Source organism: Eubalaena glacialis, chromosome 1, assembly GCF_028564815.1.
Source record: "Eubalaena glacialis isolate mEubGla1 chromosome 1, mEubGla1.1.hap2.+ XY, whole genome shotgun sequence".
In the NCBI taxonomy this organism is placed as follows: Eukaryota; Metazoa; Chordata; class Mammalia; order Artiodactyla; family Balaenidae; genus Eubalaena; species Eubalaena glacialis.
In genome coordinates, this window is record NC_083716.1 from 49530414 (window position 1) to 49557141 (window position 26728).

The 26728-nt window shown below is 34.9% G+C and overlaps 1 protein-coding gene across 1 annotated transcript in view; it reads left to right on the forward strand.

Moving 5' to 3' along the window:
* Nucleotides 1–14082: 14082 nt before the first annotated feature.
* PTPN20 (protein tyrosine phosphatase non-receptor type 20) overlaps nucleotides 14083–26728 on the forward strand; it is a 62145-nt gene continuing 49499 nt past the window's right edge. The window contains 5 exon segments of the mRNA XM_061190157.1: nucleotides 14083–14124; nucleotides 16353–16391; nucleotides 16393–16454; nucleotides 19020–19132; nucleotides 22414–22416. Coding sequence (XP_061046140.1) covers nucleotides 14083–14124; nucleotides 16353–16391; nucleotides 16393–16454; nucleotides 19020–19132; nucleotides 22414–22416 — 259 coding nt within the window.

Below are 26728 nucleotides of genomic sequence, written 5' to 3' on the forward strand. Positions count from 1 at the left end.
ATTTTCTCCCATTCTGAGGGTTGTCTTTTCATCTTGTTTATGGTTTCCTTTGCTGTGCAAAAGCTTTTAAATTTCATTAGGTCCCATTTGTTTATTTTTGTTTTTATTTCTATTTCTCTAGGAGGTGGGTCAAAAAGGATCTTGCTGTGATTTATGTCATAGAGTGTTCTGCCTATGTTTTCCTCTAAGAGTTTGATAGTGTCTGGCCTTACATTTAGGTCTTTAATCCATTTTGAGTTTATTTTTGTTAGGGAGTGTTCTAATTTCATTCTTTTACATGTAGCTGTCCAGTTTTCCCAGCACCACTTATTGAAGAGGCTGTCTTTTCTCCATTGTATATTCTTGCCTCCTTTATTAAAGATAAGGTGACCATATGTGCATGGGTGTATCTCCGGGCTTTCTATCCTGTTCCATTGATCTATAGTTCTGTTTTTGTGCCAGTACCATACTGTCTTGATTACTGTAGCTTTGTAGTATAGTCTGAAGTCCGGGAGTCTGATTCCTCCAGCTCCGTTTTTCTTTCTCAATATTGTTGTGGCTATTCGGGGTCTTTTGTGTTTCCATACAAATTGTGAAATTTTTTGTTCTAATTCTGTGAAAAATGCCATTGGTAGTTTGATAGGGATTGCATTGAATCTGTAGATTGCTCTGGGTAGTATAGTCATTTTCACAATGTTGATTCTTCCAATCCAAGAACATGGTATATCTCTCCATCTATTTGTATCATCTTTAATTTCTTTCATCAGTGTCTTATAATTTTCTGCATACAGGTCTTTTGTCTCCTTAGGTAATAGTTCTTTACTTTAGTTATTATTTATAACTAATTGTGCTGTACCTCCCAAACTGTTTTGACACTGTAGAACTTCATCAAGTTTAAAAGCCTTTGAAAGGGCAGTGGGATTGAAATTAGGGGAATTTAGGATAGTCTCTGAAAATCCACAACAGGACTCAGTGGTGAATACAGTCAGAGATGAATTGGTTGCAAAGAGAGGAGACTTTTTGGGAAGCTGCTTAGAATTCCATTTTATGGATGCATCTTAACTTACCAACTGTCCTATAATTGAAGGACATTTTTTCCCCCAATTTTTATTGCCACAAATGGTACTAAAAGAAATATCCTTGTTCTTTGATCAGTTTTTACATGTGTGAGTATTTCTGTATGAGAAATCTAGATGAGGAATTTCTGGTTAAAATTAATGCACATTTAAAGGAAGTTGATAATATTTCAATTTATATTCCCTTTAATCTATTTCCCTTAACCCTCATCAGCAGTGAATTTTATCCATTTTAATAATTTTTCCCAACTGATGAGTCAAAGTGATATCATACTGTTTTAATGTACATTTTCCTGAATGCTAGCAAGGTTGTCATCTTTTTTGTTTATTGGTTATTTCCATTTCATATGAATTTTCTGTTCATATCTTCTGCTTTTTTTTTCTACTAGGTTGTTTGCTTTTTTTTTTTTGCTACTGAGATTTTTTTTTAATTTCTATTTTTTATTGGAGTATAATTGCTTTACAATGTTGTGTTAGTTCCTGCTGTACAACGAAGTGAATCAGCCATATGTATACATATATCCCCTCCCTCTTGGACCTGCCTTGCATCCCCCCCACCCCGCCCATCTAGGTCATTACAGAGCACCGAGCTGAGCTTCCTGTGCTATACTGCAGGTTACCACTAGCTATCTATTTTACACATGGTATTGTATTAATGCCAAACCTAATCTCCCAAGTCATCCCACCCTCCCTTCCCCCCATGTGTCTGCACATCCGTTCTCTACATCTATGTCTCTATTCCTGCCCTGGAAATAGGTTCATCTGTACTATTTTTCTAGATTCCACATATATGCATTAATATACAATATTTGTTCTTCTCTTTCTAACTTACTTCACTCTGTATGACAGACTCTAGGTTCATCCACATCTCTACAAATGACCCAATTTCGTTCCTTTTTATGGCTGAGTAATATTCCATTGTATATATGTACCACATCTTCTTTATCCATTCATCTGTCAGTGAACATTTAGGTTGTTTCCATGACCTGGCTATTGTAGATAGTGCTGCAGTGAACATTGGGGTATGTGTGTCGTTTTGAATTATGGTTTTCTCAGGGTATATGCCCAGTAGTGGGATTGCTGGGTCATATGGTAGTTCTATTTTTAGTTTTTTAAGGAACCTCCCTACTGTTCTCCATAGTAGCTGTATCAATTTACATTCTCACCAACAGTGTAAGAGGGTTCCCTTTTTTCCACACCCTCTCCAGCATTTATTGTTTGTAGATTTTTGATGATGGCCTTTCTGACCAGTGTGAGGTGATACCTCATTGTAGTTTTGATATGCATTTCTCTAATGATTAGTGATGTTGAGCATCTTTTCATGTGCCTCTTGGCCATCTGTATGTCTTCTTTGGAGAAATGTCTGTTTAGATCTTCCGCCCATTTTTTGACTGGTTTGTTTGTTTTTTTGATATTGAGCTGCATGAGCTGGTTGTATATTTTGGAGATTAATCCCTTGTCGGTTGCTTCATCTGCAAATATTTTTTCCCATTCTGAGGGCTGTCTTTTTGTCTTTTTTATGGTTTCCTTTGCTGTGCAAAAGCTTTTAAGTTTAATTAGGTCCCATTTTTTTATTTTTGTTTTTATTTTCATTACGCAAGGAGGTGAGTCAAAAAAGATCTTGCTGTGATTTATGTCAAAGAGTGTTCTTCCTATGTTTTCCTCTAAGAGTTTTAGAGTGTCTGGTCCTACATTTAGGTCTTTAATCTATTTTGAGTTTATTTTTATGTATAGTGTTAGGGAGTGCTCTAATTTCATTCTTTTACATGTAGCTGTCCAGTTTTCCCAGCACCACTTATTGAAGAGGCTGTCTTTTCTCCATTGTATATTCTTGCCTCCTTTGTCATAGATTAGGTGACCATAGGTGTGTGGGTTTATCTCTGGGCTTTCTATCCTGGGTTGCTTTTTTTTTTTTTTTTAGTTTGTAGGTTTTATATATTATAGCTAATCCTATCTTTAGTATGTAAGTCAAAGATCTTCTCCCAGGCTCTAGATTGTCTTTTTTTTTTTTTTTTGTATTTTTATTGAAATGTTTCTTCTGACTTTCTTTTCAGTTAACTAATATTTGTTTAGCTGTATGCAATCTGCTGTTAAATTCACCACTGATGTCTTAGTTTCAGTATTAGTCTTTCTATTGTGTTCCTTTCAAACCATAGAAGTCTTTCCTCAGTTTCTTTCCTAGATTTTCATTCGTCTTTTATGCCTTAAACATAGAACATTTAAAGTCTCTATTTGTTAATGCCAGTATCTAGAACTCCTATCTGTCTGTTTCCATTATCTGTTATTTCTCTGGCTTCAGTGTTGAGGATGTATTGGATGGATAGTAAGAGTGAAAATAGCAGGCTTGTTAAGAGGCTGTGGCAGTAATTAAGACACATGGTGACAAATTGGACAATGGTTGTGGCATTAGAAAAGGAGAGTAACATTCAAGAGGTCAAAACAACAAGGTTGCTCTCATAGGTGGGGAAGGGAGGTAGCTCTGCTTCCTAGACAAGGGAGTAATATATGTACATTATTTGGGATTGCCCTATAAAGAAGATTTGTTTCTACTTCCCTACTTATTTATTTATTCAGTCATTTGTTTATATCAGTATGGACTCAGTATATGTATTTTGTACTTTATATTATAATCTAGTTGTTATGTTATTTACTTTGTTCAAATTGTTCTAGTCTGGGTCCTTGGGAGCTCTTTCAGGTTGACTCCTGGAGTCTGTCAAAAGACCCATCCTTTTGTTTTTTGAGCACTTTATTGCATTACAAGATACTCTAGGCTTATCTTGCATTTCCTCCTGTCCCAGCCCTAGATGCAGCCATTTCTCCTAAGAACTTAGTTTTCTCTTATTGGATAATAGCATTTAGAAACCAAGATATGGGCACTGGGCATGTTTGTTGCTGATGTAGTATCATTGTTTCTAGGCTCTGGATATATTTTTTTAATAAATTGAAAAATAATCACATGGTTTAATGGAATAAATATTTCTTGAAAAATGTAAATGAAGAAAATTAATTCTGGAAACTCAAATAGTAGTAACCAACTTACTAAATGCTGACCCTGCGTCAAGTGCTGTGCTGAGCACTTCATGTATATCTTGTTTAATCATCGTGACATCCTTGTGACATAGGTACTGTTAGTATTTCTATTCTGTAGATAAGGAAACTGAGGCATAGAGAGCATAGGGAACTTGGCCTAGATCACACCAAGTGTCAGAACTGGGATCAAAGCAGACGCAACAGGAGGGAGGCCATCTACATGCCAAGGAGAGATGCCTCGGAAGAAACCAAACCTGCTGGAACCTTGATTTTGGACTTCCAACCTCCAGGACTGTGAGAAAATAAATTTCTATTGTTTAAGCCACCCAGTCTGTGATATTTTTTTATGACGGCCCTAACAAACTAATACAGTAGTGTTTACCTCATAAAATAAGGTGAGAAGTGTTTCCTTCTTTTCAATTTTTTTGAAAGTTGGTGTAAAATTGGTATTTTTTCCATGAATGTTTTGGATTTGACAGTGAAACTCTTTGGGCCTGGTGTTTTCTTTGTGGGAGAGTTTTAAATTATGAATTCAGTTTCTTTACGAGCTATAGGGCTATTCAGATTATGTGTTTCTTTTTGGGTGAGCTATGCTAGATTGTGGCTTTCAAATTATTTGTTCATTTCATCTAAGTTGTCAAACTTACTAACTTAAAGTTATTCATAATATTTCTTTAATATCCTTTAAATTTCTATTGAAAGTATTACAAGGTCTTCCCTTTCATTCCTGAGATTGCTAGTTTGTTTCTTCATCTGTCAAGATACTTACCAATTTTATTGATTTTTTCAATGAACCAGATGTTGGTTCCATTTTCTTTTTCTCCTTATTTAATTGATTTCTTACCAACATGTTCTTACCAACATATCCATTTTTCTGCTTCTTTGAATTTAATTTTTTCTTCTGTTTCTAACTTCTTAAGGTGGAAGTTTAGATCATGGATTTTAGGCCTTTCTATTTTTTTCATAGAAGTATCCAGTGCTGTACATTTACAAAAACATTACTTTTGCTCCCTCTTCAAAATTTCAATGTGCTGTTTTATTCACCTTCATGAAGTTTAAGATATTTTCTAGATTCCCTGTGATTTCTTCTTTGACTCATTGGTTAAATAGAAATTTGTTGTTTAGTCTCCAAATATTTGGAGATTTACCATATATCTTATTATTACTGGTTTCTAATTTCATTGTGACTTGAGGATATTTACATGATATATTTTATAATTTATATGATAAACTCTGTATTATTTAATAGCTTAGAAATTTATTAAAAATTGTTTTATGACCCAGTGTGTGATCTTTGAGAATGTTCCATGTGTGCTTGAATGGGTATTCTGTTGTTTTAGGGTGAAGTGTCTATTCTTTTAAATTAGGACAATGTGAATTATAGGGTGTTTCAAGTCTTCCATGTCTTTACTAATATTTTTTTCTATTTGTTATGTCAGTTGCTGAAAGAGAATTTTGTGGATATGTGTCTTTCTCCTTTCAATTCTGTTGGTATTTACTTCATGTAATTTGAAGTTTTGCTATTAGTTATATACATATTTTGAATTGTTATATTTCTAATGAATTAACTTCTTTATCATTATGTTATGTCCCTCTTTATCCCTGGTAACATTCTTTGTTCTGAAGTCTATTTTTATAATAATCTAGCCATTCGAACTTTCTTTTACTAGTGTTAACATGGTATCTCTTTCCCCTTTTTTTTGTTTTAAAGTTTGCTGAATCTCTGTTCAGTCTCCTCCCCACACTGGCCCCCCATGCTTCATTTTTGGATAGTTTCTATTGCTATCTGTTGGCATACACTTATCTTTTCTTCTCTGCTTATCTGCTATTAATTCCATTCGGTTCATATATTGTTCATTTCATTTCTAGAAGTTCCATTTGGATCTCATTTTTACACTTTACATTTCTCTTCTCATTACATGATGTTTTCTTTACTTCCTTGAACACCTTTATAAAAGTTATAATAGCTTGTTAAAGGTTCTTGTTTACAAATTTCATCATCTGTTATTTCTAAGTGTATTTCTCTTAATTGACTTATCTGGTTATGGGCCATATTTTCCTGTTTCTTTACATGCCTGCTAACTGTTGACAAGATGATGGACATTGTGAATTATACAATTTGGGGTTCTGAATTTTTTTTTTTTTTGGTATTCCTATAAAATTTAAGTATTTTCTGCCTTGCAGTTATGTTACTTGCAGTTTGGGTAACTTGATCCTTTTTGAGGCTTGCTGTTAAACTTTTTGTAGGTGGTCCAGAGTAGCTTTTATTCTGAGGATAACTTAGTTTTACTACTAGGAGGTGTCTTTTTTGTGCACTCTCTCCAGTGCCCCCATGTTTTGCAAGTTCTTATTCTGGCTGTGAGAACATACACTGTTCCTAGCCCTTACTAATCTCTAGGAATTGTCTGGCTTGCTGCTTTCCAGCGACTCTTCCCGGGTGTCAGGGATTGTCCTCTACATAAAAGCAGATCCATATTCTGTAAAGGACATGAGAGGATTTCTTTGCCAATATTCAGACTTCTCTTATTCTGTACAGCTAGCTCCCTTCTCTCTGATATTCTGCCCTACAAATTCTGCCTGCCCTGATCTTCTGAAGTTTGACCTCTTTCTTCTCAACTCAGTGAAAGAAAGATCAGACTCTCAAGGTTCCTTTCCCTGATCTCTAGCCTGGAAACTCCTTGAGGCCTTAATCTGGGGTAATCATAAGGCTCACATCATTTGTTTTCCCTCTTTCAGAGATCACAGTCTGTTGTACAACATCTGAAAATTGTCATCACATGTATTTTGTCCTATTTTCTGGTTATGAATAAATTTTGCAACACTAAATCCCTCATGGGCAGAAGTGAAAGTCAGTGATAGGTTATTCTATTTTCATTTCTTTGTTTATTAGGTGATGGTGGACATTTTTTTCATACCTTTATTGGCCTTTAAGTTTTCTTCTTCTATGAGTTGCTTGTTTATAATTCTTCTAGGCATTTTTTTCCCCTTGTAACTGGCCTCCCTAGAATTTGAAGCTCCTTCTTAGGTTTGGAGAGCTCCCTGTCCTTTACATCTTGGTATGAGGCAATAGTGGCAGTGATATCCAAAGTCAAGGACTTTAGGAAGATATGGTGCAGTTTTAGCATTCAGCATCAGGAGTGTTAGACGTGCACCCCACAGCATTCAGAGGACAATATCTTATCGCTCAGCTTTTTTGGTGGTTAAAGGAGTTTCCCAGAGGACATGTGGTAAATTTTCTTTATTCTTCAATCAGCGACAGTTGGTTGCTTTTCATATTGAATTTTAAGAATTCTCTATATATCCTAGATAAATTCTGTCATCTGTTGTATCACTTTTCCCTGGTAAATGCTTATTTTTTGTTGATAGTGTCTTTTAATTGAATATTCAAACTTATCAATATTTTCTTATACCATAAATTGTGCTTTCATAATTCCAGAATCCATCCCTAACCTGAGATAACAAAAATAGCCTCTTTTATTTTGCATATTTTGGTCTTTGATCTTATGCTGTGAGAAAGGGATATGATCTTTTTTTTCTGGTAGGAAAGCCAATTGTCCCAACCCCACTTATTTTAGTACTTTCCCCACTTGATCTGCATTGCCATCATCATCAAATGGCAGGTGCTCTTATGTGCTTGATTGAGACTGTTTTTGAATCCGAATTCTCTTTTATTGGTCTACTTTTCCATCCCTACACCAATTCACACTGTTTTGATTACTCTAGCTTATAGTAAGTATTGATATCTTATAGGGCAAATGCCCCCTCTCTGTTCTACTCTTCCAGAGTTGTCTTTCTTGTTCTTAGATTTCTGTTTTCTAGTTTGTCTACACACATACATACATACGCACAAATACACCCACACATCCTGCTTGAATTTTGAGTAGATTTTCATTGAATCTATGGATTAATTTAGAAGATATTTACCATAATTATGATAGGAGTTTTTGCCTATATGAATATAGGTTATTTATTCTATTTTTTGTACCTTTCACCAAAATTTTGCAATTTTCAGTATATATTTTTGGTTCAATTTATTTCTAGTTACCTTATATTTTTATTTCTATTGTGAATGACATATTTTCTTTTGTTGCAATATCTGGCTGGTTATTGTTGACCTATGGAATGTTTCTAATTTATTGATCTTGTGTCATCTCTTCTGTCAGACTTTTTTATTATTTCTAGTGTTTGACCATGGAGTCTCTTTAATTTTCTATGTAGACAATTACAATATTTGCAAATAACAGTTAACTTGCTTTTTTTCCAATCCTTATGGCTTTTATTTTTCTTTCGTCTTTCTTTTCATTGCTTGGGCCCTGTATTATACAATGTTAAATAAGTAGTAGGCTTTCTTGTATTTTCTTTAAAACAGTGAGAATGTTTCTAAAGTTTTACCATTAAGGGTAATGTTGGCTCAATATTTTGATAAGATAACCTTGTCTATAAGTTAAAGAAGTTTTCTTCTATTTCTACGTTGAAAGATTATTGAATTTTTCAGATGATTTTTCTTTATATGTTCAGATGATAATATGATTTCTGTCTCTTATTCTGTTAACATTTGTTAATATGCCGATTTACATTGATAGATTTTTATGAAACTGAGTATACTTTGAATTCTTGAGATAAATCTTAGTCTATACATTTTTCCACTGCACCAATTAGTAGTATTTTATTTAGGACTTTTGCATCTATGGTCATTTTTGAGTTTGGCTTACAATTTTTCTTACTCGTATTTTACATGTTTGGTTTTCATGTGAGGATTTACTGACCTTTTAATATAAATTAAATACCTTTACTTAAAAAAAATTCTCTAAATCAGTTTGCATAAGGAAGAGATTTTTGTTCATTGGAAGTTTGACAAAATCTCGTCTGGAAGTCTGTTTGGGTCCAGATGCCTTTTTCCTCCTTGGTGTGAGACTTTTGATTATTGGTTTAACCTTTTAAATAGTTATTATACTATTCAGGCTTTCTGTATATTCTTGAGTAGATTTTGATAATTTATAATTCTATAAAAGTTTCCATTTTATCAAATTTGTCTAATTGTAATTTCTTATTACTTCTTAAAATGATAGTTGGATTTGTGGTTGTGCCTTTTCTTCATTTTGATATTATTGAGTAGTGAAAGAGTTTTGTATATTTTTAAGTCTTTGATTTCAAAGAACCAGTCTTTGATTTTGTTGATTATTCTATTGTTTTATCATATTTTCTATTTGCTGTTTTTCTTTATGATATCTTTCTTTCTATTTTCGGGGGCTTCCTCAGTTATTCTTGGCCTTTGTAATTGAATACGAAACTAATTTTTGTCATTTTTTTTTGTCTTTTTAAAAATGTTTTCAAAACTATACATTTCCCCTTTAAACACTGCTTTAGCTACTTCACGTTAGTTTTGATATGTTGTCCTTTCATTGATATTTCTTACTATATACTTAGAAAATTAATTCATATGTTGTAATAGTTCATAATTTCTATTTGATTTCCTTTTTGGCACATTAAGAAATGCACTTTTTAGTTTCTAAAGTACTTGTTTACTATATTTTTACTATACTTTTTATTGTTGATTTTTTAACATGCTACGTCATAAATTTCTAAATCATAGTATTTAAGGCTGCCATGATATAAGAAACAGTACTCTTAGTGCTCAATTCTAAGATCAGAGAAAAATATCTCCCTTGGCTACTATATGAAAGATTCTGTGCAGTGTAATTAACAGAGTAATTAACAAAAATCTTAAAATAAAACCAACAAAGAGTTTCCTAGGGATGATTCATATTACATTCTTCAATAAAGTCTAAAACAACTTTCTATGTACATTAACATATTACTAATTTACTTATTATTAACAATGTAAGACGTAAAAATGAGACACATAACATACTATTCTTTATCCAAGAAGGAGACTCTGAAACACAGAAGAATTGAATTCTTTAGATCCCAATGCATAGGTTCTGTAGGTGGTATATATTTAGAATTTACTTGAAGGGTACTTTCTTTTTTTTTTTTTTTTAATAAATTTATTTATTTTATTTATTTATTTTTGGCTGCATTGGGTCTTCGTTGCTGCGTGTGGGCTTTCTCTAGTTGCGGGAGTGGGGGCTACTCTTCGTTACGGTGTGCGGGCTCGCAGTGGCTTCTCTTGTTGCAGAGCACGGGATCTACGCACGCGGGCTTCAGTAGTTGTGGCTCGCAGGCTCTAGAGCACAGGCTCAGTAGTTGTGGCACATGGGTTTAGTTGCTCTGCGGCATGTGCGATCTTCCTGGACTAGGGCTTGAACCCATGTCCCCTGCATTGGCAGGCGGATTTTTAACCACTGCGCCACCAGGGAAGCCCAAGGGTACTTTCTTGAATAATATGAAAGTAGGAACAAACGGACTGCTCAGAAATCCACTTTCTGAGGATGATCCTAGAAGAAGGATCATGTTTCCTATGTTATTTTTTCAAAGCAGGGAGAACAATGATTAATATAGGAGATAAAGATGAGATGACTAAAACAGGAAAAGTAGGTGAAAATTCCCCTCATGTAGCTTGGCTTTTCTCACTAAGGCTCAAACTGTCCTTCTCTGTCGCCCTTTGCATTTGATTAGTTCTTTCCTTTTCTTTGTTCAGGAAAAGATTGGAAGGGAGAGGACTCTGATATGAAAAACCTGGATCTATGTTTGCCTACATGGTATCATGATAACTTGCCTTCATCAAGTCATGACAACTTGCCTTCATCAAGTCAGGAAACGACGCCTATATCAGTGAATTGTGAGGTAAAACTAGAAGAAGAGGGATCTCTGCTAATTAACTATGGCTGATACCTAAATCACTGACTGAGCTCTCTAAAGAATAGATGTCTAATTTATTCTCCTTACTGCAATGATTTCTCAATTCTCTGTCACTCTGATATTGAAGATGACCAAAACAGGGATTTGGAAGAGTGGGACTTTTGCAACTGAAGAAAACCCCTTTCACTGTTCTTTTGGAAATTTTATTTATTTTAGCATCTATTTTATTTTGTGCTACTAATAGAGACACAAAATAAATTTCGCATAAAATTTGAAGCACCTTTAGATATATTGATGATAGAATTTTTAATTGATAGGGACAGCATGGTGCAGTATCTCCAAACTATGGAATAGTAGATGGCTGTGAAAAAATCTGGGGCAAAATCCTCATCTTGATATATTACTTTCCTTGTGAAGATACTGCCAGTGTTAGAGCACAAAAAGGGAAATATATTTTCATCTTATGGGTGCCTTGTATTTTTTTTTTCTTATCTAATCTATTGGAGCTTTGGGACTTCCATCATGTTACTGTCCTCATACTCACTCTCTGTAGGTTCCAGCATTAATAGAGATAAAAATCAGTACCAAGAATAGGCACTGCCTCCCCTACTTTCCCAATTTGGCTGCCACCACTACCCAAGGCTGACAGTTGTGCTGCTGCTTTGAAAAACAACATTGTATTTTGGTTGTTCTCTCATGTAGGAGTCTGTCCATTCCTCCATGACATGCAAGGTGGCCGTATCAAGACCACCATCACATCTCTGGCTGGCAGTCTCTCTTAGTGTAATTCAGGGTTCTCAGCTCCACTGTTGATACTTTTCTCTGATCAGAATGATTTTCTACTTGGAGAGATATTTGGAAGTGAGAAACTTCACAGAATGTCTTGAGTAGATGCTTTATATAACCATACTGACTCCCTTCTAGAACTGAGTATATTTTATGCTTTGGGTGTTTTCCCCTATATTTTGTGGCTTGACTTTTCTAGGATGAGTTTTGATATGCTTTAAAGTTTACTTTTAGAAAAGAGTATCTTAGAACATTTCTGGGTATTTTTTAGAATATGTTGTTTAGAATAAAATCGCTAGTTTTATTAGAATTTGCCTTGCTTATATTTCATGAATTAATTTGATGTTATAGTTGCTTGATGCCCTTTCAGTTATGATGCTGTCCCTAGGAATTGTCTAGACTTCATAGACTTGTATGTAGATGACTAGATTTAGAAGATAGATCAATTAATTTTTATTCCAACTCTCATTTTAAAGGTGAAGAAACTAATTCCCAGAGAGCTGAAATGATTTGTCTGTGATCATACAGCTCTTCAGTCACAGCGGAAAGACCAGGAACCAGGGTCCTATCTCTTAGTATTACTGTTTACACTTTGTCCTCATAAATCTTTGCATATGCAGTGCAGAAAAGTTAACTTAGGCTCCTTGGAAAATTTTATCCAGCCTTTTCTTTGACATTACTTTGATTCAGTGAGCACTCTCCAAAAAGACCTGGTATCTTGATAATTTAGAATATTTCTCCTTGTGCCTTCTTGACACTGTTAGCCAAATCACATTTCATTCAATCAAAGACATGTTAGAGTCCTAAGTGAGCCTTATTTGAATTACAACTATCTAGAACAGTTTGCTTCTTTGATAAATATAATCAAGTTTATTTGGAAACATGACTTGAAATATGTCTCAGGTTTAAATTATGCTAGGACTTCTCACTTAGGTGATGTCACTTTTTCTTAGTAAATGAGTTGTGCGCAAATGGCTTTTTAACGTCTTGTTGGAGATGGGAGGGATTGTGTCAGTGTATAAGCATTGCCCCATTTCTTTTCCTCTGTTCCATTTCATTCATAATCTCCACATTCCTACCGTAATTACCTGAAATTAATTTTTAGAGATTTGCTTTACCAATTAGTGTTGATAAACTATTTTTCAGGACTAGGTCAACTCTGTAGAACTCACTTCATTTAATTTATTGGTCATCCACGTAGTTTAATGAGAAGGAATCTTTGGGAACATTTTCCCTGGATATTTTAAAGTAAAAATTAAAATACACAGAACAATACTAACAAAAGAGAGCTGGTATAGCTATAGAGAGATCAGAAAGAAGAGACTTAAAAGCAAACAGCATTAGGCATTAAGAAGTCACTGTATAATACTAAAAGGTTTAGTTCACAAGGAAGATATAAAATTCTAAAATTATAAGCACCTAATAATAGCTTCAGAATATATAAATCAGAATTACAAGTAGTAATTGATAAATTCACTATGATAGTGGGCCATTTTAAAATATCTCCTCTATTAATAGATTAGAAAGTTAGTTAAGAGTATATAAAATTTTTAAAAAGTCAATTAGCAAGCTAGATATAATGAATATATATAGAATTGCATCCAAAAATTAGAGAACACAAATTTTTTTCAAGCATACATGGACCATTTATAAAAATTTATCATGTACCACATCAAAATATATCATAATAAATGTCAAATAGTCTTTATAGTACTGACTGTGGTCTCTGATGTAAAGAAATTCAATTAGAAGTCAACCACAAAAAGATGAAGCATACATTTGGAATTTAAAGACACGTACTTCTAACTCATGAGTCAAAGAAGAAGTCATAATGGAAGTTTAAAATTTTAGAATATAATAAAAAGAAAATTACTATCTATAAAAACTTGTGGTTTACTCACTATGCAGTAGTTAGCATATGTAATTATATAATTATACCAATACATTTATAATGATACCAGCTATAAAGTAGGTAGGAGTAAATCTAAGAAAAGGTGTTAATTGAGAACATTATAAAATGTTTTGATGGCTAGCCATATAATATTAATGGATAATAGGACATAAAATGTTTTGATGGCTAGCCATATAATATTAATGGATAATAAGACTTAATATAACAAAGATAACTTTTTTTCCTAATTTTAAACCACAAAATTAATTTAACTTAGTTTCAATACAAATTTCAAATTTTGTCTGTTTGTATGTGAGGGAGAGAAAGATTTAATCAGCTGATTCAAAAATGTACTTGGGAAAACAGAAGGCCAAGAATAGGCAGTATTAGGACAGGAAGGTAAAGTGTATATGTGGTGGAAGGACAACTGGGATAACTGCAGGTTATCAAGACTTGTTATAAACCTATAGGAGTTGAGGAAATGTGGTACTAATATAGGAAGTGGCAAGTAAGACCAATGAAACTGCGTAGAGATTCCAGAAGATGACCCATGTATATATGGGAACTTTTTCTGTGACCAGTGGCACTGTGGATAGAATGGTCTATGCAATTAATGGTGCTGGTACAATTGGTTATTCCAATAGGAAAGATAAAACTGAATTACTACCTATGAGTAAAGGTCGACAGAACATTTTCTTCTTTACGATGAGAAAAATGATCTTGTGTTAGCCTTCTAGCACCCTGTTTCTCTGGAAGCCTGAAAAATGGTAGACTATCAGTTGTGTTACCAGGCAGCATTGATTATGGTAAAACTGACTCCTGGGCTAGAAGGATTATGACTAGGACTATAAACGTCTTGCTGAAAGTATTGATACAAATGGGATGAATGTGGGACGCTCCTTGCTGCAGTCTCTAGAGGTTAGGCTCATGAGTTGTTACAAGAGGTCCTGCTTCCTGTGTAGCTTGAGGCTTCTAAGCCAGGGTAACTGGTACCCACCCATGTCATCTCACTTCCCTCCACTTGAGGTGACACTAGAATGCCATTAGAACTCCTGATGAGGGCAAGCCTTAGGCTATTCTGCTGACATGTATCTCCCTTCCTGTATCCTTCTGCAAAGCTCTCCTAGTGCCAGGTGTGGCCTACTGGATCTTGTGAATGTCTTTTGAATGCAAGATCATTGTTGGTGGTTGAGCAGAATGGGCAAGGTACACTTTACACTGAAATTTATTCTAGGTGAATGAAATCCCCAAATATTAAAAGCAAAGCTTAAAAAAGTTTAGAAATATACATGAGAATTGATATCTTTTTTTACCCGCATAAGGAAGGATTTTTAAAATTTATGTTTTATATGTTATTCAAAGTGGCAATTAACCAATTCACTAGAATTTAATATATTCTAAAATGGTCAAGTTACTGCTAAAGTATAATTTAACTTTATATTTTAGGCAATGCTTATTTATGTTAGACTAAAAACTTAATAAGTTATATGTTTTGACTTGTCCAGCGAAACGAATATGCTTGATAAGAGTGCTAGGTAGTTGTTTATATCTTTCCATTAATATGCTTGCTTTTAAAATCGATTGTGCTTAGGTCCATATTTCTGTAATGATGTCTGTATATATGCCCACAAGCATATATATGCCCACTAGGAAGTATTCCAAGTCTAGGAAGTTTCATGGAATTAAGCAAAATATATACACATGCATATACACTAACAAGAAGGGAAAGGATTAATAAGTTTCACAAAATAAGGATCATCAAAAGATGCTTCAAAAAAGATGAAAAGACATAACACAGAGTGTGGAAAGACATAACACAGGGTGTGGCTAGAGATGCTGCATGAGAAACAGATGGGAGCTGAGGGTGGGAAATTAGGCAGAGGCCAGACCATGGCAGGCCTCCCAGTCTTTGGACCTGTTGTTCCTTTTGCTCAGGATGCTTTCCTGTCTCTTTGCCTAGCCCTTCCTTCTGTCTTTTAGGTACATGGTGGTTAAGTATCACTATACTCTGTTACTGCATTAACATTTATCACAGCTGTAATTTTTCTAGGCTTTCTTGTGTATTTTCTCTCTCCCCATCAGAATATATATGCTCCACAAGGGCAGAACACATGCCTCTTATTCAGTGTTTTATCCATAGCACTTAGAACAGTATCTGCATGTACTAGGACCCCCAGAAAAGAACTGTCAAATGAATGGATTAATTGAAGCAGAATTGAGGGCTAAAATATTGGTAACTAAATCTTTATTTTAATGTGATTTTTCCCTTTAATTATATTCAATTTTGTCTACCAGTGGGCCAGGTACTGTATAGAATGTTGCAAAGGCAACAAAGTGGACTGAAGTCCATTGGGCAGAACAAAATCTTGTGGCAGAGACATACCTAGAATTACTGGATTAGATTACAAGCGCTAAAATAAAGGTAAATAAAGTGTTAGGAATTTTATTTTCACAATAAACTAAATGTGATAAGCATTCATTATAAGAATCTCTTCTGGGCTGTAGTAATAATCTGTTTATCTTTTTTTTTTTTTAAGAAAAATGAAGTTTATTTTTATGAACTTTTGGAAAATAACTTGGGTGATTCAGTAGAAATAATTTATATGTGCATAGTACTCTATACTCTGTTTTGACAGATTGGAAAATATTTAATAGGGAGATATACATTTCAAATGATTTTCTAGGAGTAGAAATCACACTGTGATTGTGGTTTTAATTCTATTATTGAATACCTTATTGCTCTTCTTGAGAAGCTATAGAAATCATTTTCTTTAAACTATATATTCTTAAAATCATAGCCATAATTTTTTCCTTTCTTATGCCTGTAGGTTTTTGAAAATGAAGTTAACTCAGGGGAAGTAAAATTGTTTTCTTCAGGATTTTCAACATAGTGATGATTTTGAGGATCAGTTTAAAAAGGAGACAGAAAGGTATAACTAATATGCTTATTTAGTGAGTTTTTTGCTTATTCATATTCATAGCTAGCCCTCTGAGTGGAGACAGTGAATAATGGCCCTCAGATGTTTGATTAGTTTTAAAAATATAGTTCTTTGTAGTAAGTACAACCTGATTTGTCTAAAAATAGGGTGTATTTATGATCTCATAAATATGGTATTAACACAAGAAAAGATATTCCTAAAGAATTAAATTTCTCTGTCATATCAACAATTACCCAGTTCCAAAGCCTTTGTAAATGTGTTTGGAGCTCTTGGAGGGGGCAGTGTACTTGAGGTAAGGTAAAGCTCAGTACACAACTAAATTTTATGAGACATTATATGCTTCCAGAAAGAAAATAATATACTAGAAACGGAATTATTAGCATGGTGAATACTTGGTACTATAAATGAAAAAAATTTTAAAAACTGGGAGAAAAGTAAATTTCCATTAGAAAAACAAAAGAAACAGCAGCTTTCATGCTTATAAAATGTTCAAATTTAGGTGTTACATGCAAAAACATCAAATAAGGAAACATTTTTTTGAGCCGTATTTTCTTAGAGATTTATAAGTAATGTTAGCTACAGTCACTGGGAGAGCACTGCATAGTAATGTGTATAGTATGCAACTTGTATAAACAACTTTCACAAGTGCATTAAGTGAACAAATAATATTAATTCAAAAGGCGTTTTGAGATAATATTGTATGCTACTAATATATACTAATTAGTAGATACTAATTATATACTAAGCACTGTATACAAATACAAAGTATTAATAGTTCTTGCTCTCTAGTTTATAGTTTAATTGGGGACACAGACATGTAAAAGGCAAATTTAAATACAGTGTAGTAAATATTATTATAGAGTCAGAGTCCAAGGATTGTGGGTACAGAAGACAGAGGACTATGCAAGGGGGAGAGTTCCCCACCACCTTCTTTGAAGAAAAGATATTTTGGTTGGATTTAGGATCGGATCTTAAATAAATAGAAATTCAGCAGGTGAAAAGGGAAGGAAGAAAGTTTCAAGCTGTGGGGAGAAGTTTGAGCAAAGGTAAGGAGCTATGAAAATATCTTATTAATGGTGAGAAATGTGATGTGTCAGGAGTTATAAGGTATACGTGAATTGGAATGCCAGGAAGCTTGAGAAGATGAGAGACAGAGCAAAAATATAATGTGGGCCAGAGTGTGAAGGAACTCAATATATGTGAAACCAAGGAGTACACATTTTATTCAGTCTGTTAGAATGAAAATGAAGCACAGATGGAGTCTTTTTTGCATTTTCCTATCTGTCTGTCAATCACCTATCTGGAAGGAGGATTGCTGGTAATGAGGTGAAAGATAACTGGCAGGAAATGGAGAACAAGTTGATGTTTACAGTAACCCAAGAAAAGGTGGGAAGGAGGAAAGAGCAAGAAACCTGAAATTACCCACAGAAACAAAAGGAAAAGACATTTACTTTGTTAAGGCTGAGGCATAAAGGGCATAAAGGAAATTAATAGAGATAAGGATGAAAAAGTAGGCAGGGGACAGACTACCAGCATCCTCAATTTATGAGTCCAGTAAGGAGCCTGAGTTTATCCTGACGTTGGTGAACAGGTATAACACTAAAATTTGAATTTTGGGGAGAATTTTCTCTAGAAATTGGAGATTAGACCCAGAAATCAAATTAGGAGCCTTTTGCTAAGTGGAGTTGCAAATGAAAGTGCAAAGAGAGCCAAGCAGATAGCATAAGTGAATAAGCTGAGTAGTGAGAAGTTGGAGAGGAAACAGAAAGGGAGTGTGGGCTCATATTTGAGAAATCTGTTAGAGTATATAGAGCAGTTATTTAGACAGAGATAGAAAGATTAAAGGGTCTTCTGTTTTTAAGGTGAGAGAGAATCAAGTATTCTTATGATATTGTAGATAGAGAGAATTTGTAGATAGGGAGAAATTAGTTATATATAAGAAAAGATAATTTTAGAAAAATCTCTCAGAGGAGACAGAAGGCATAGAGAACATGGAAGGATTAATTCTGAACGTGGAGAAAGTAAGGAGTAATGAAGAATGTTGATGCATTTTTAAAGAGAGTAAGTTGAAAGAGTTCTTACTTTCTGGCTTACATTTTATAGAAGGGACTACATTTTTACTAAAGCAGAGAATTGAGAAGGGGACTACATGAGGGTGGTAATACGGCAGTTAGGAATGGTAGAGGAAATGGAATAGAGACGTACCAGTGTTTTCCAAATGGCTCTCTGCTGATACTAGAAAACCCAGGACTCCAGTACTCTTCTTCCACCACAGCCTGGATAAAGGAGGAAAGAAAGTGAATAGGTGGCTTGATCCAAGGCGGTTAGTTTGCAAGCCAGGTGAAAGGGAGAGGAGTTGGAGTTTGTGATCGGACATTCGAACTTTGGAATTATCTCTTCGAAAGTGGGCCAGTTCCAGGGGCTGACAATGGAAATGGGTGGCTGAAATGAAATGGAGGTGAATGTCAATTGAATAATTAATATAGATTATCAGAGATTCTTTCTTAAATGTATACATTCTCTGAAACCATGAACGAATATAAATTTCTTTTCTAGTGAGAGTGACCCCAGCTTGTGGACAACCAGTAGCTTCTTTCTAAAAAAGAAGTCGAGCAGTGAGGATGAAGAGCTTGCAGGGCCTTCCCATACTGACACCCCTACACTTCAGGGTAGGACCTCATCCCATTTTATTAGCAGATTCTTGAAGAGGCTATATTTCAGAGGTATGCATAAAGAAATTTCTAATATAAATGCAGGTCCTGAGCTAGGAAAAACTTTTTCAAATGGGGAAAACATGATTTTCTAGGATTTTCCTTTAAAAATGAAGGAAATGCTCCACCCCTCACATTCATAAAGGGCACATTTCTACCCTTTCTTTAAATATTTTAGTATAGCAAACATGTCAATTTAATAAAATGATCTGTTTGTATTTCTTAATGATTTGTATAGCCTTGAATATGACCTGCTTCTTCATTTTCTTAATTTTAATTTGTTGCACATTATATACTTTGTAAGTAAAATAATAACTTTTTTTTGGATTATACATTATCACATGTGGGAAAAAAATACAGGTATGTATAATAAAATGAGTCATAATACGGAAGAATATTCCAAATTTTTTCTGTGTATATGTATTTACATTTGTATATAATATAAATATAACCATGGAGAAAAATATACGTATATAATTATTGTGTATAAGGTTGAAGAATCACATACATACCTCAGAAACCTTGGAGTCAGAGAAGATCTTAGAGATCACCTTTCAACCTCTCATCAAGTGCCAGAATCGTCTTCTCTGATGACTTTTTTTAATCTGAGGAATGTCGAATCTAATTAAGGCAATATCACACTATATAATTATTAAAGTACAGGTCTCACACAAAAATAGTTTACAAGAAAATACTTTTTAAATACTGAAGTATAACTTATATACTGTAAAATTCACCCTTTTAGCATACAGTTCTGTAAGGTTAGACAAAGGTCTACCACTACTGTCAGGATACAGTACATTTCCTTCACCCCTCAAATTTCTCTTGTGCTCTTGTGTAGTCAGCTCCTAACTCCACCACCAACACCTGGCTACCTGTAATCTGTCTTCATTCTCTTTACTTTTGTCTTTTTCAAAGTGTCATGTGGATGGAATCATAAATATGTTGCATTTTGAGTATTTTGCACTTAGTGTAAAGCTATCCACACCATTGCATTTACCAGTATTTAATTTAAAAAAAAATTTGCTGAGTAGTATTCTATTATATGGCTACACCAGTTTGTTTAGCCATTTACAGTTTGAAGGACATTTGAGTTGTTTCCAGATTTGGCAATTATGGATTAAAGCATTACAAATATTTACATACCGGTTTTGTGTAAACCTAAGTTTCCATTTCTTTAAGGTAAATATCTAGGAGTGGGATTTCGGAGTCATAAGTATATAAATGACAAACTATTTTCCAAAGAGGCTGTACCAATATGCTTTTTACTTTCTTTTCCTCCTACTCTTTTTTCTCTTTGTGTTTCAGTTAAGGCAATTTTTATTAACCTGTCTTCAAGCTTATTAACTCTTTCCTCAACTGTGCTGACTCCACTAATGAACCCACTGAAAGCATTTTTTTAGCTCTTTTATAATGTAATTTTTTTATTGTTAACACTTCCATTTGACTTATAGTTTTCATCTCTGTTCAAATTCTGTATCGGGAGGGTGAGAGGGAGGGAGACGCAAGAGGAAGAGATATGGGGATATATGTATATGTATAGCTGATTCACTTTGTTATAAAGCAGAAACTAACACACCATTGTAAAGCAATTATACTCCAATAAAGATGTTAAAAAAAAAATTCTGTATCAGTTCATGCATGTTGTCCACCTTTTCCACAAGAGTTTAAACGTATTAACTATAGTTATTTCAAATTCCCTCTCTGAAAATTCTAATAGATGGGTTATTTCTGAGTTATTTTGTTTTCCTGTTGATTGTTTTGTTCTTTGACAGTGATTTTTGCTGCTGTTGCTGCTGCTGCTTCTTTGTGTGTCTCAAATTTTGACAGTGTTGGTGTTTGTGCACAGGTGAATACAATACAGTTGGAAATAGTTGTGCCTGTTCCTCTGCTAGGTTGTTAGGTCATTGATTCATCATGTTGAGGACATGAACTGGATTTTGAACTGTAGTGAACTACTGACTTAAAATTTCTCAAGGTTTAACTTGTACTTAGGTGGCAACTGGAATGTTAGAGAGTTTCTTTTACCATTCCTATTCCATCCCTAACTTTAGGTCTTTCCCGTGTGTCTGTGCTTTAGGAGTCATCTCCCTGCCCTTGCCCTCCCTCCAGCAGTAGCCTGGTGCTTGTTGTTGTAGCCCAGTCTCAGCCTGGCGGTCCTCTATCCCTGGATCTAAGCGGTGGGATCTAAGCAGGTGGGGCTGCCTCTCCTCTCTATGGCATTCAAACTCTGCCTTATATTTTTGGTAAGTCTAGTGTGGGAGAGGGTTTCCTGTCCCTTGCTTAGTGGTAGGAGACTCATTATAGTATTGGTATAGGATCCTGGGATCAGGGATGTTTCCGGCCCTCCTCCAGGAGTGGAGGGTTTTTCTTCTGCCCTTTTTCCAACTGTACTGTATTCACCTGTGCACAACAGGGTTTGCTCCTATTCCCCCTGCAATTGAAGACTTTTGTTCTGTTGGGGAGGTAGGTCCAAGTGGGGCTTTTCGACATTTACAGCAGTGGCAGTAGCTCTCCTCCTTCAAGCCTATGCCACTGAGAGAAGGGTTCCTTCCATTTCCTATCCTGTCTCCAGTCCTTCTTATGAGCACTTACGGAGGTCTGTTGAGTCTGTGAGGTGTGCACACTCTCTGTATCTATGGCTTCCTGGGGTTCTATATGCTCACACTAGGCTGAGTTGCTCATTCAGCCTTTAGCAATATATTGGGCTTTTTTTTATCTGAACGCTTTCTGTATAGTATCTGGCATCTCGTTCACCCCTCAGCTGCCACAAGTGAGCCAGTGTGCCCTCCACACACTGTGACCGCCACAAGTGACCTGTCTCTCCTTAGGAGGCTGTCTTTCCTTAGATTTCAGAATACTTCATTGGCCTGTAACCACAGCTCTCTGATGGGTTGAAAAATTTTTTTATTTTGTTTTTTTCAACTTTTATATGTTGTTAGCATGTGAGTGATGCTCATACTACCTTTCTACATTTTAGGCAGAAGTGGAATTTTGAATATAAATGTATTTAAAAAATAAAAACAAGAGCATATTCCTTTGTAAACATGTCTTTTTAATGAATATATATTTACATTTCACTTTTTAAAAGCTAAATAATGTTCCATTGTATGACTACACAATTATCTGTATAGTCGATCTCTTCTGGTTGGTCACCTAGGGTAGTTCTTTTAAAAACATTATAATGTACAGTGATATGATAAATATCCATGGAACTCAATCTTTGGGAATATTCTTAGACTGTGTTGAAAAAAAGAACGAAACTATTCAAACTGCTACTGCTGCAGCAACAGTAGGAAGTCCATGATCTAAGATCAGCGTCTAGCCAAGCAAGTGGTTTTGAGGGGTTTTAAAAGAAAAGGGGTTTACATTCTGAGTGATAGAGGAACAAGAAACTTGTGGTTAGTATATCTAGGATTATTCTTTTGAGTTCTATTTGTGTTCAGATATAAAGACTAGGTGATTTTGTTTTGCTTTATTATGGTCTCCTAGTGACAACTAATATTGGTGCTGTACGATGTTTGTTTCTGCACAGCAGGAGAATGTCATGGCCAAGCTGCTTTTCATTTCTTAGTTCCCTCATTTTCAGTTTCATCTTAGGACTAAGGTTAAGCCCCTCTTGGGGTCTGTTATTAAGGTCTGCACTAAAAAAAGATTAATGCCCAGAAAATATAAAGAACTGCAAATTAATAAGTAAAAGACAAATAACCCAATAGAAAAATGGGCAAAAGACATTGCTCTGGACTGTATTTTTCTGTTCCCCCCAAATTTATATGCTGAAATCCTAATCCCCAATGTGATAGCATTTGGAGATGGGGCCTTTCGGATATAATTGAGTTTGAATACATCATGGGGGTGGAGCCTTCCCAATGCAAATGGTGCCCTTACAAGTGAATGAAAGGACCAGAGAACTCTTTCTCTCCACCAAGTGAGGATATAGCAAGAAAGTGGCCATCTGTAGACCAGAAAGAGGGTTCTGTTCTCACTGAAACCTGACCATGCTGATACCATGCTGGCTTCTGGCCTCCAGAACTGTGAGAAATAAATGTCTGTTATTTAAACCCCGTCTGTGGTAATTTGTTTTAGCAGCATAGCAGCCCAAGATGACTAAGACAGAGATTGGTATTGAGAAGTGGAGAGGAATTTTGCCTCAGATGATTCTTACTTCCAGTCCCACCCATATCTGATTTAGTTGATATTTAGATGAGATTTTGGATTTTAGACCTGAGAGTTGATTCTGGTTAAGTTAAAACTTTTGGGGCTGGTGGGATGGAACAAATACATTTTGCATGCAAGAAAGACACAAACTTTGGGGCCAGGGAAGGAATGCTATGGACTGAATGTTTATGTGTTGTCCCCCCCGCCCCACCCCAGTTCATATGTTGAAGCGCCAATCTCCAATGTGATGGCATTTGGAGGTGGGGCCTTTGGGAAATAATTGAGTTTGAATAAGGTCATGAGGGTGAAGCCCTCACAATGAGATTGGTGCCCTTATAAGGGAATGAAGGAACTAGAGCTTTCTCTTTCTGCCATGTGAGGATGCAGGAGGAAAGCAACCATCTGTAAACCAGGAAGAGGGCATTCACCAAGAACCCAACCATGCTGGCACCCTGATCTCAGATTTCTAGCCTCCAGAACTGTGAGAAATAAATGTTGTCTAAACTACCCAATCTATGGTAATTCGTTATAGCAGCCCAAGCTGACCAAGACAGACATCATCAGGCACTTCACAGAGGAGGAAATATGAAAAGGTATTCAACCTAATTTTGAATCAGGGAAGTGAAAATTAAGCCACAGTGAAATAACAATTTATAGATTAGATTATTAAAAATTTAAAAAATATGACAGTAGTAAATATTGGTGATATGGAACACAATGGAAAACAACTTGACATTTTTTTTCTTTTTGACTTTTTTTTTTTTTAACATCCTTATTGGACTATAATTGCTTTACAATGATGTGTTAGTTTCTGCTGTATAACAAAGTGAATCAGCTATACATATACATACATCCCCATATCTCTTCCCTCTTGCGTCTCCCTCCCACCCTCCCTATCCCACCCCTCTAGGTGGACACAAAGCACCGAGCTGATCTCCCTGTGCTATGCAGCTGCTTCCCACTAGCTATCTATTTTACATTTGGTAGTGTATATATATCCATGCCACTCTCTCACTTAGTCCCAGCTTACCCTTCCCCCTCCCCGTGTCCTCAAGTCCATTCTCTATGTCTGTGTCTTTATTCCTGTCCTGCCCCTAGGCTCTTCAGAACCATTTTTTTTTTTTAAAGATTCCATATATATGTGTTAGCATACAGTATTTGTTTTTCTCAACTTGGCATTTTTTAATCTGCGCATACCCTATGCCCTAGCAGTTATCTTTCCTAGCTATTTACCTTAAAGAAACTCTTTCCTTTTGGCACCAGAAGACATATGCAAGAATATTCATACTGTCCTTATTTGTAATTGCCTTAAACTGTAAACAACTCAGATGTATTTTAATAGACAATACCAGATTCCTTTCTTAAAAGAGCAATTTATTCTTGCTCCAGCTGTTTGGAAGGGTCCAGTTGCTCACATTCTTATCATCACTAGATAACCCTTTTTCTAATCTTTGCTAATCTGATGGATGAAAAATAGCATTTCCTTATTACTCTAATGCACATTATCCTAATTGCTAGTGAGAGCAAGTATCTTACATGTTTATTAGCCTCTTCTTTCATTTGCATATTTATATCCTTTGCCCATTTTTTTCTTATTAACTTGTATGAACTTTTAACATGTTAGAAATCTTAACACCTTGTTTGTCTGACAAATATATTATAAATTTCCCCCCTGTCCCACATCTTAAGAAGGGCGACCTTCATAAACATTCTGGTTTTCTCGAATGTTTAAAAAGGTCTTCTTTACTGAAAGAATACACAAATATTTTCCTAAATGTTCCCAGAATTTCCATTCATTCATTCATTCATTCATTCATTTTGTTTAGATCACTAATCTACCTGCAGTTAATTGCTAAATATGATAGAGGTATAGAAAATTGACTGGACAATTATACCAGCATCATTGACTAAATAAATGACCTTTACCAACTGAATTTAAATGTACTTTTATCACATATTAGATTCCCCAAAATGTTTAGATTCTTTTCTGTCCTCCAGACTTTTTCGCTGATTGAATTGTTTGTTCCTGTGGACATGTTACTCTGTTTTGATCATCACAGTTCTAAGTAATATCTAGAAAGGCAAATCCTCCCCCTAATTTTTGAAAAGTAAATTTTTGTAGGCTATTTGGGCAAGCTATTGCTACATATGAAATTTTAAATTATTTTGTTCATTCCCATGTTAACCCCTTTGAAGTTCAGATTAGAGTGATGTGACATTTATATTCGTTTGGGAAGGATTGGCATTTTTATGATATTACGTTCTTCCCTCTATGTAAAGAATGAGATGAGTCAGGAGATCAGCTACAGTGTGTGTGTGAGCTACACGATGGCTATTGTTTCAGGTTTGCCTTCCAAATCTCACACAAGAACCTCTCTTGTGGACCATCTTAACTAGAAACGTTCAGGAAATGGAATTCTGGGAAGAGTAGTTCAGCCTAGCCATGTTGACATATTGCAAAGCCACCACAGTCCATCCCTTGTCAAGTTGGCCCTCATATATTATCTCTTTAAACCATACTTAATCTCCAAATAAAAACAAAATTATGCTTCCATCTATAGTGATGCAACTATCCTGTCCGCAACTGAAAACATACTCTCAGCCTGTCCCCAAAAGAGGATATAAAGTCTCTTTGTCTTTGAGTGATGTTCTTGTTTCTTCAGCAGATTTATACTCTCCTTCAGTATCACGTAAAAGAAAACAAAAATATTTGGCTTATATATGTAAGCCAAATATTTTTTTTGGTGTGTGTATATATATATATATATATATATGCCAAATATTTTGTGTGTGTATGTGTGTGTGTGTGTATATATATATATATATATATATATATTTCTCCTTGAGTCTTCATGTGGTCTTCCCTCTGTGTGTATATCTGTGTCCCAATCTCTTCTTCTCATAAGCATACCAGTCATACTGGATTAGGGTGTGCCCTAATAACCTCATCCTAATTACTTCTTTAAAGATCCTATCTCCGAATACAGTCATATTCTGAGTTACTAGAGGTTAGGACTTCAACATATAAAATTTGGGGGGATACAATTCAGCCCATAACAATATTCAGTGTCTTTAATTGATATAGGAATATTAGGTTATCTCTTTTCTAATGAATTTTGGTAGTTGTGTCTCTCAGTGAATTTGTCCCATCCATGTAAGTTGTCTAATTTTTGGAAATAGAGTTGTTCAAAATATTCCCTTATTAACTTTGTAATATTTGTAATATCTGAATTGATACCCTCTCTTTGATTTGGAATAATGTGTCTTTTTTCTTTGTTTCTTGATAAGTTTGGTTATTTATTGATTTTGTTGGTCTTTTTCTTTACTTTTAAAATTTATTTATTTTATTTATTTATTTTTGGCTGTGTTGGGTCTTCGTTGCTGCTCGCGGGCTTT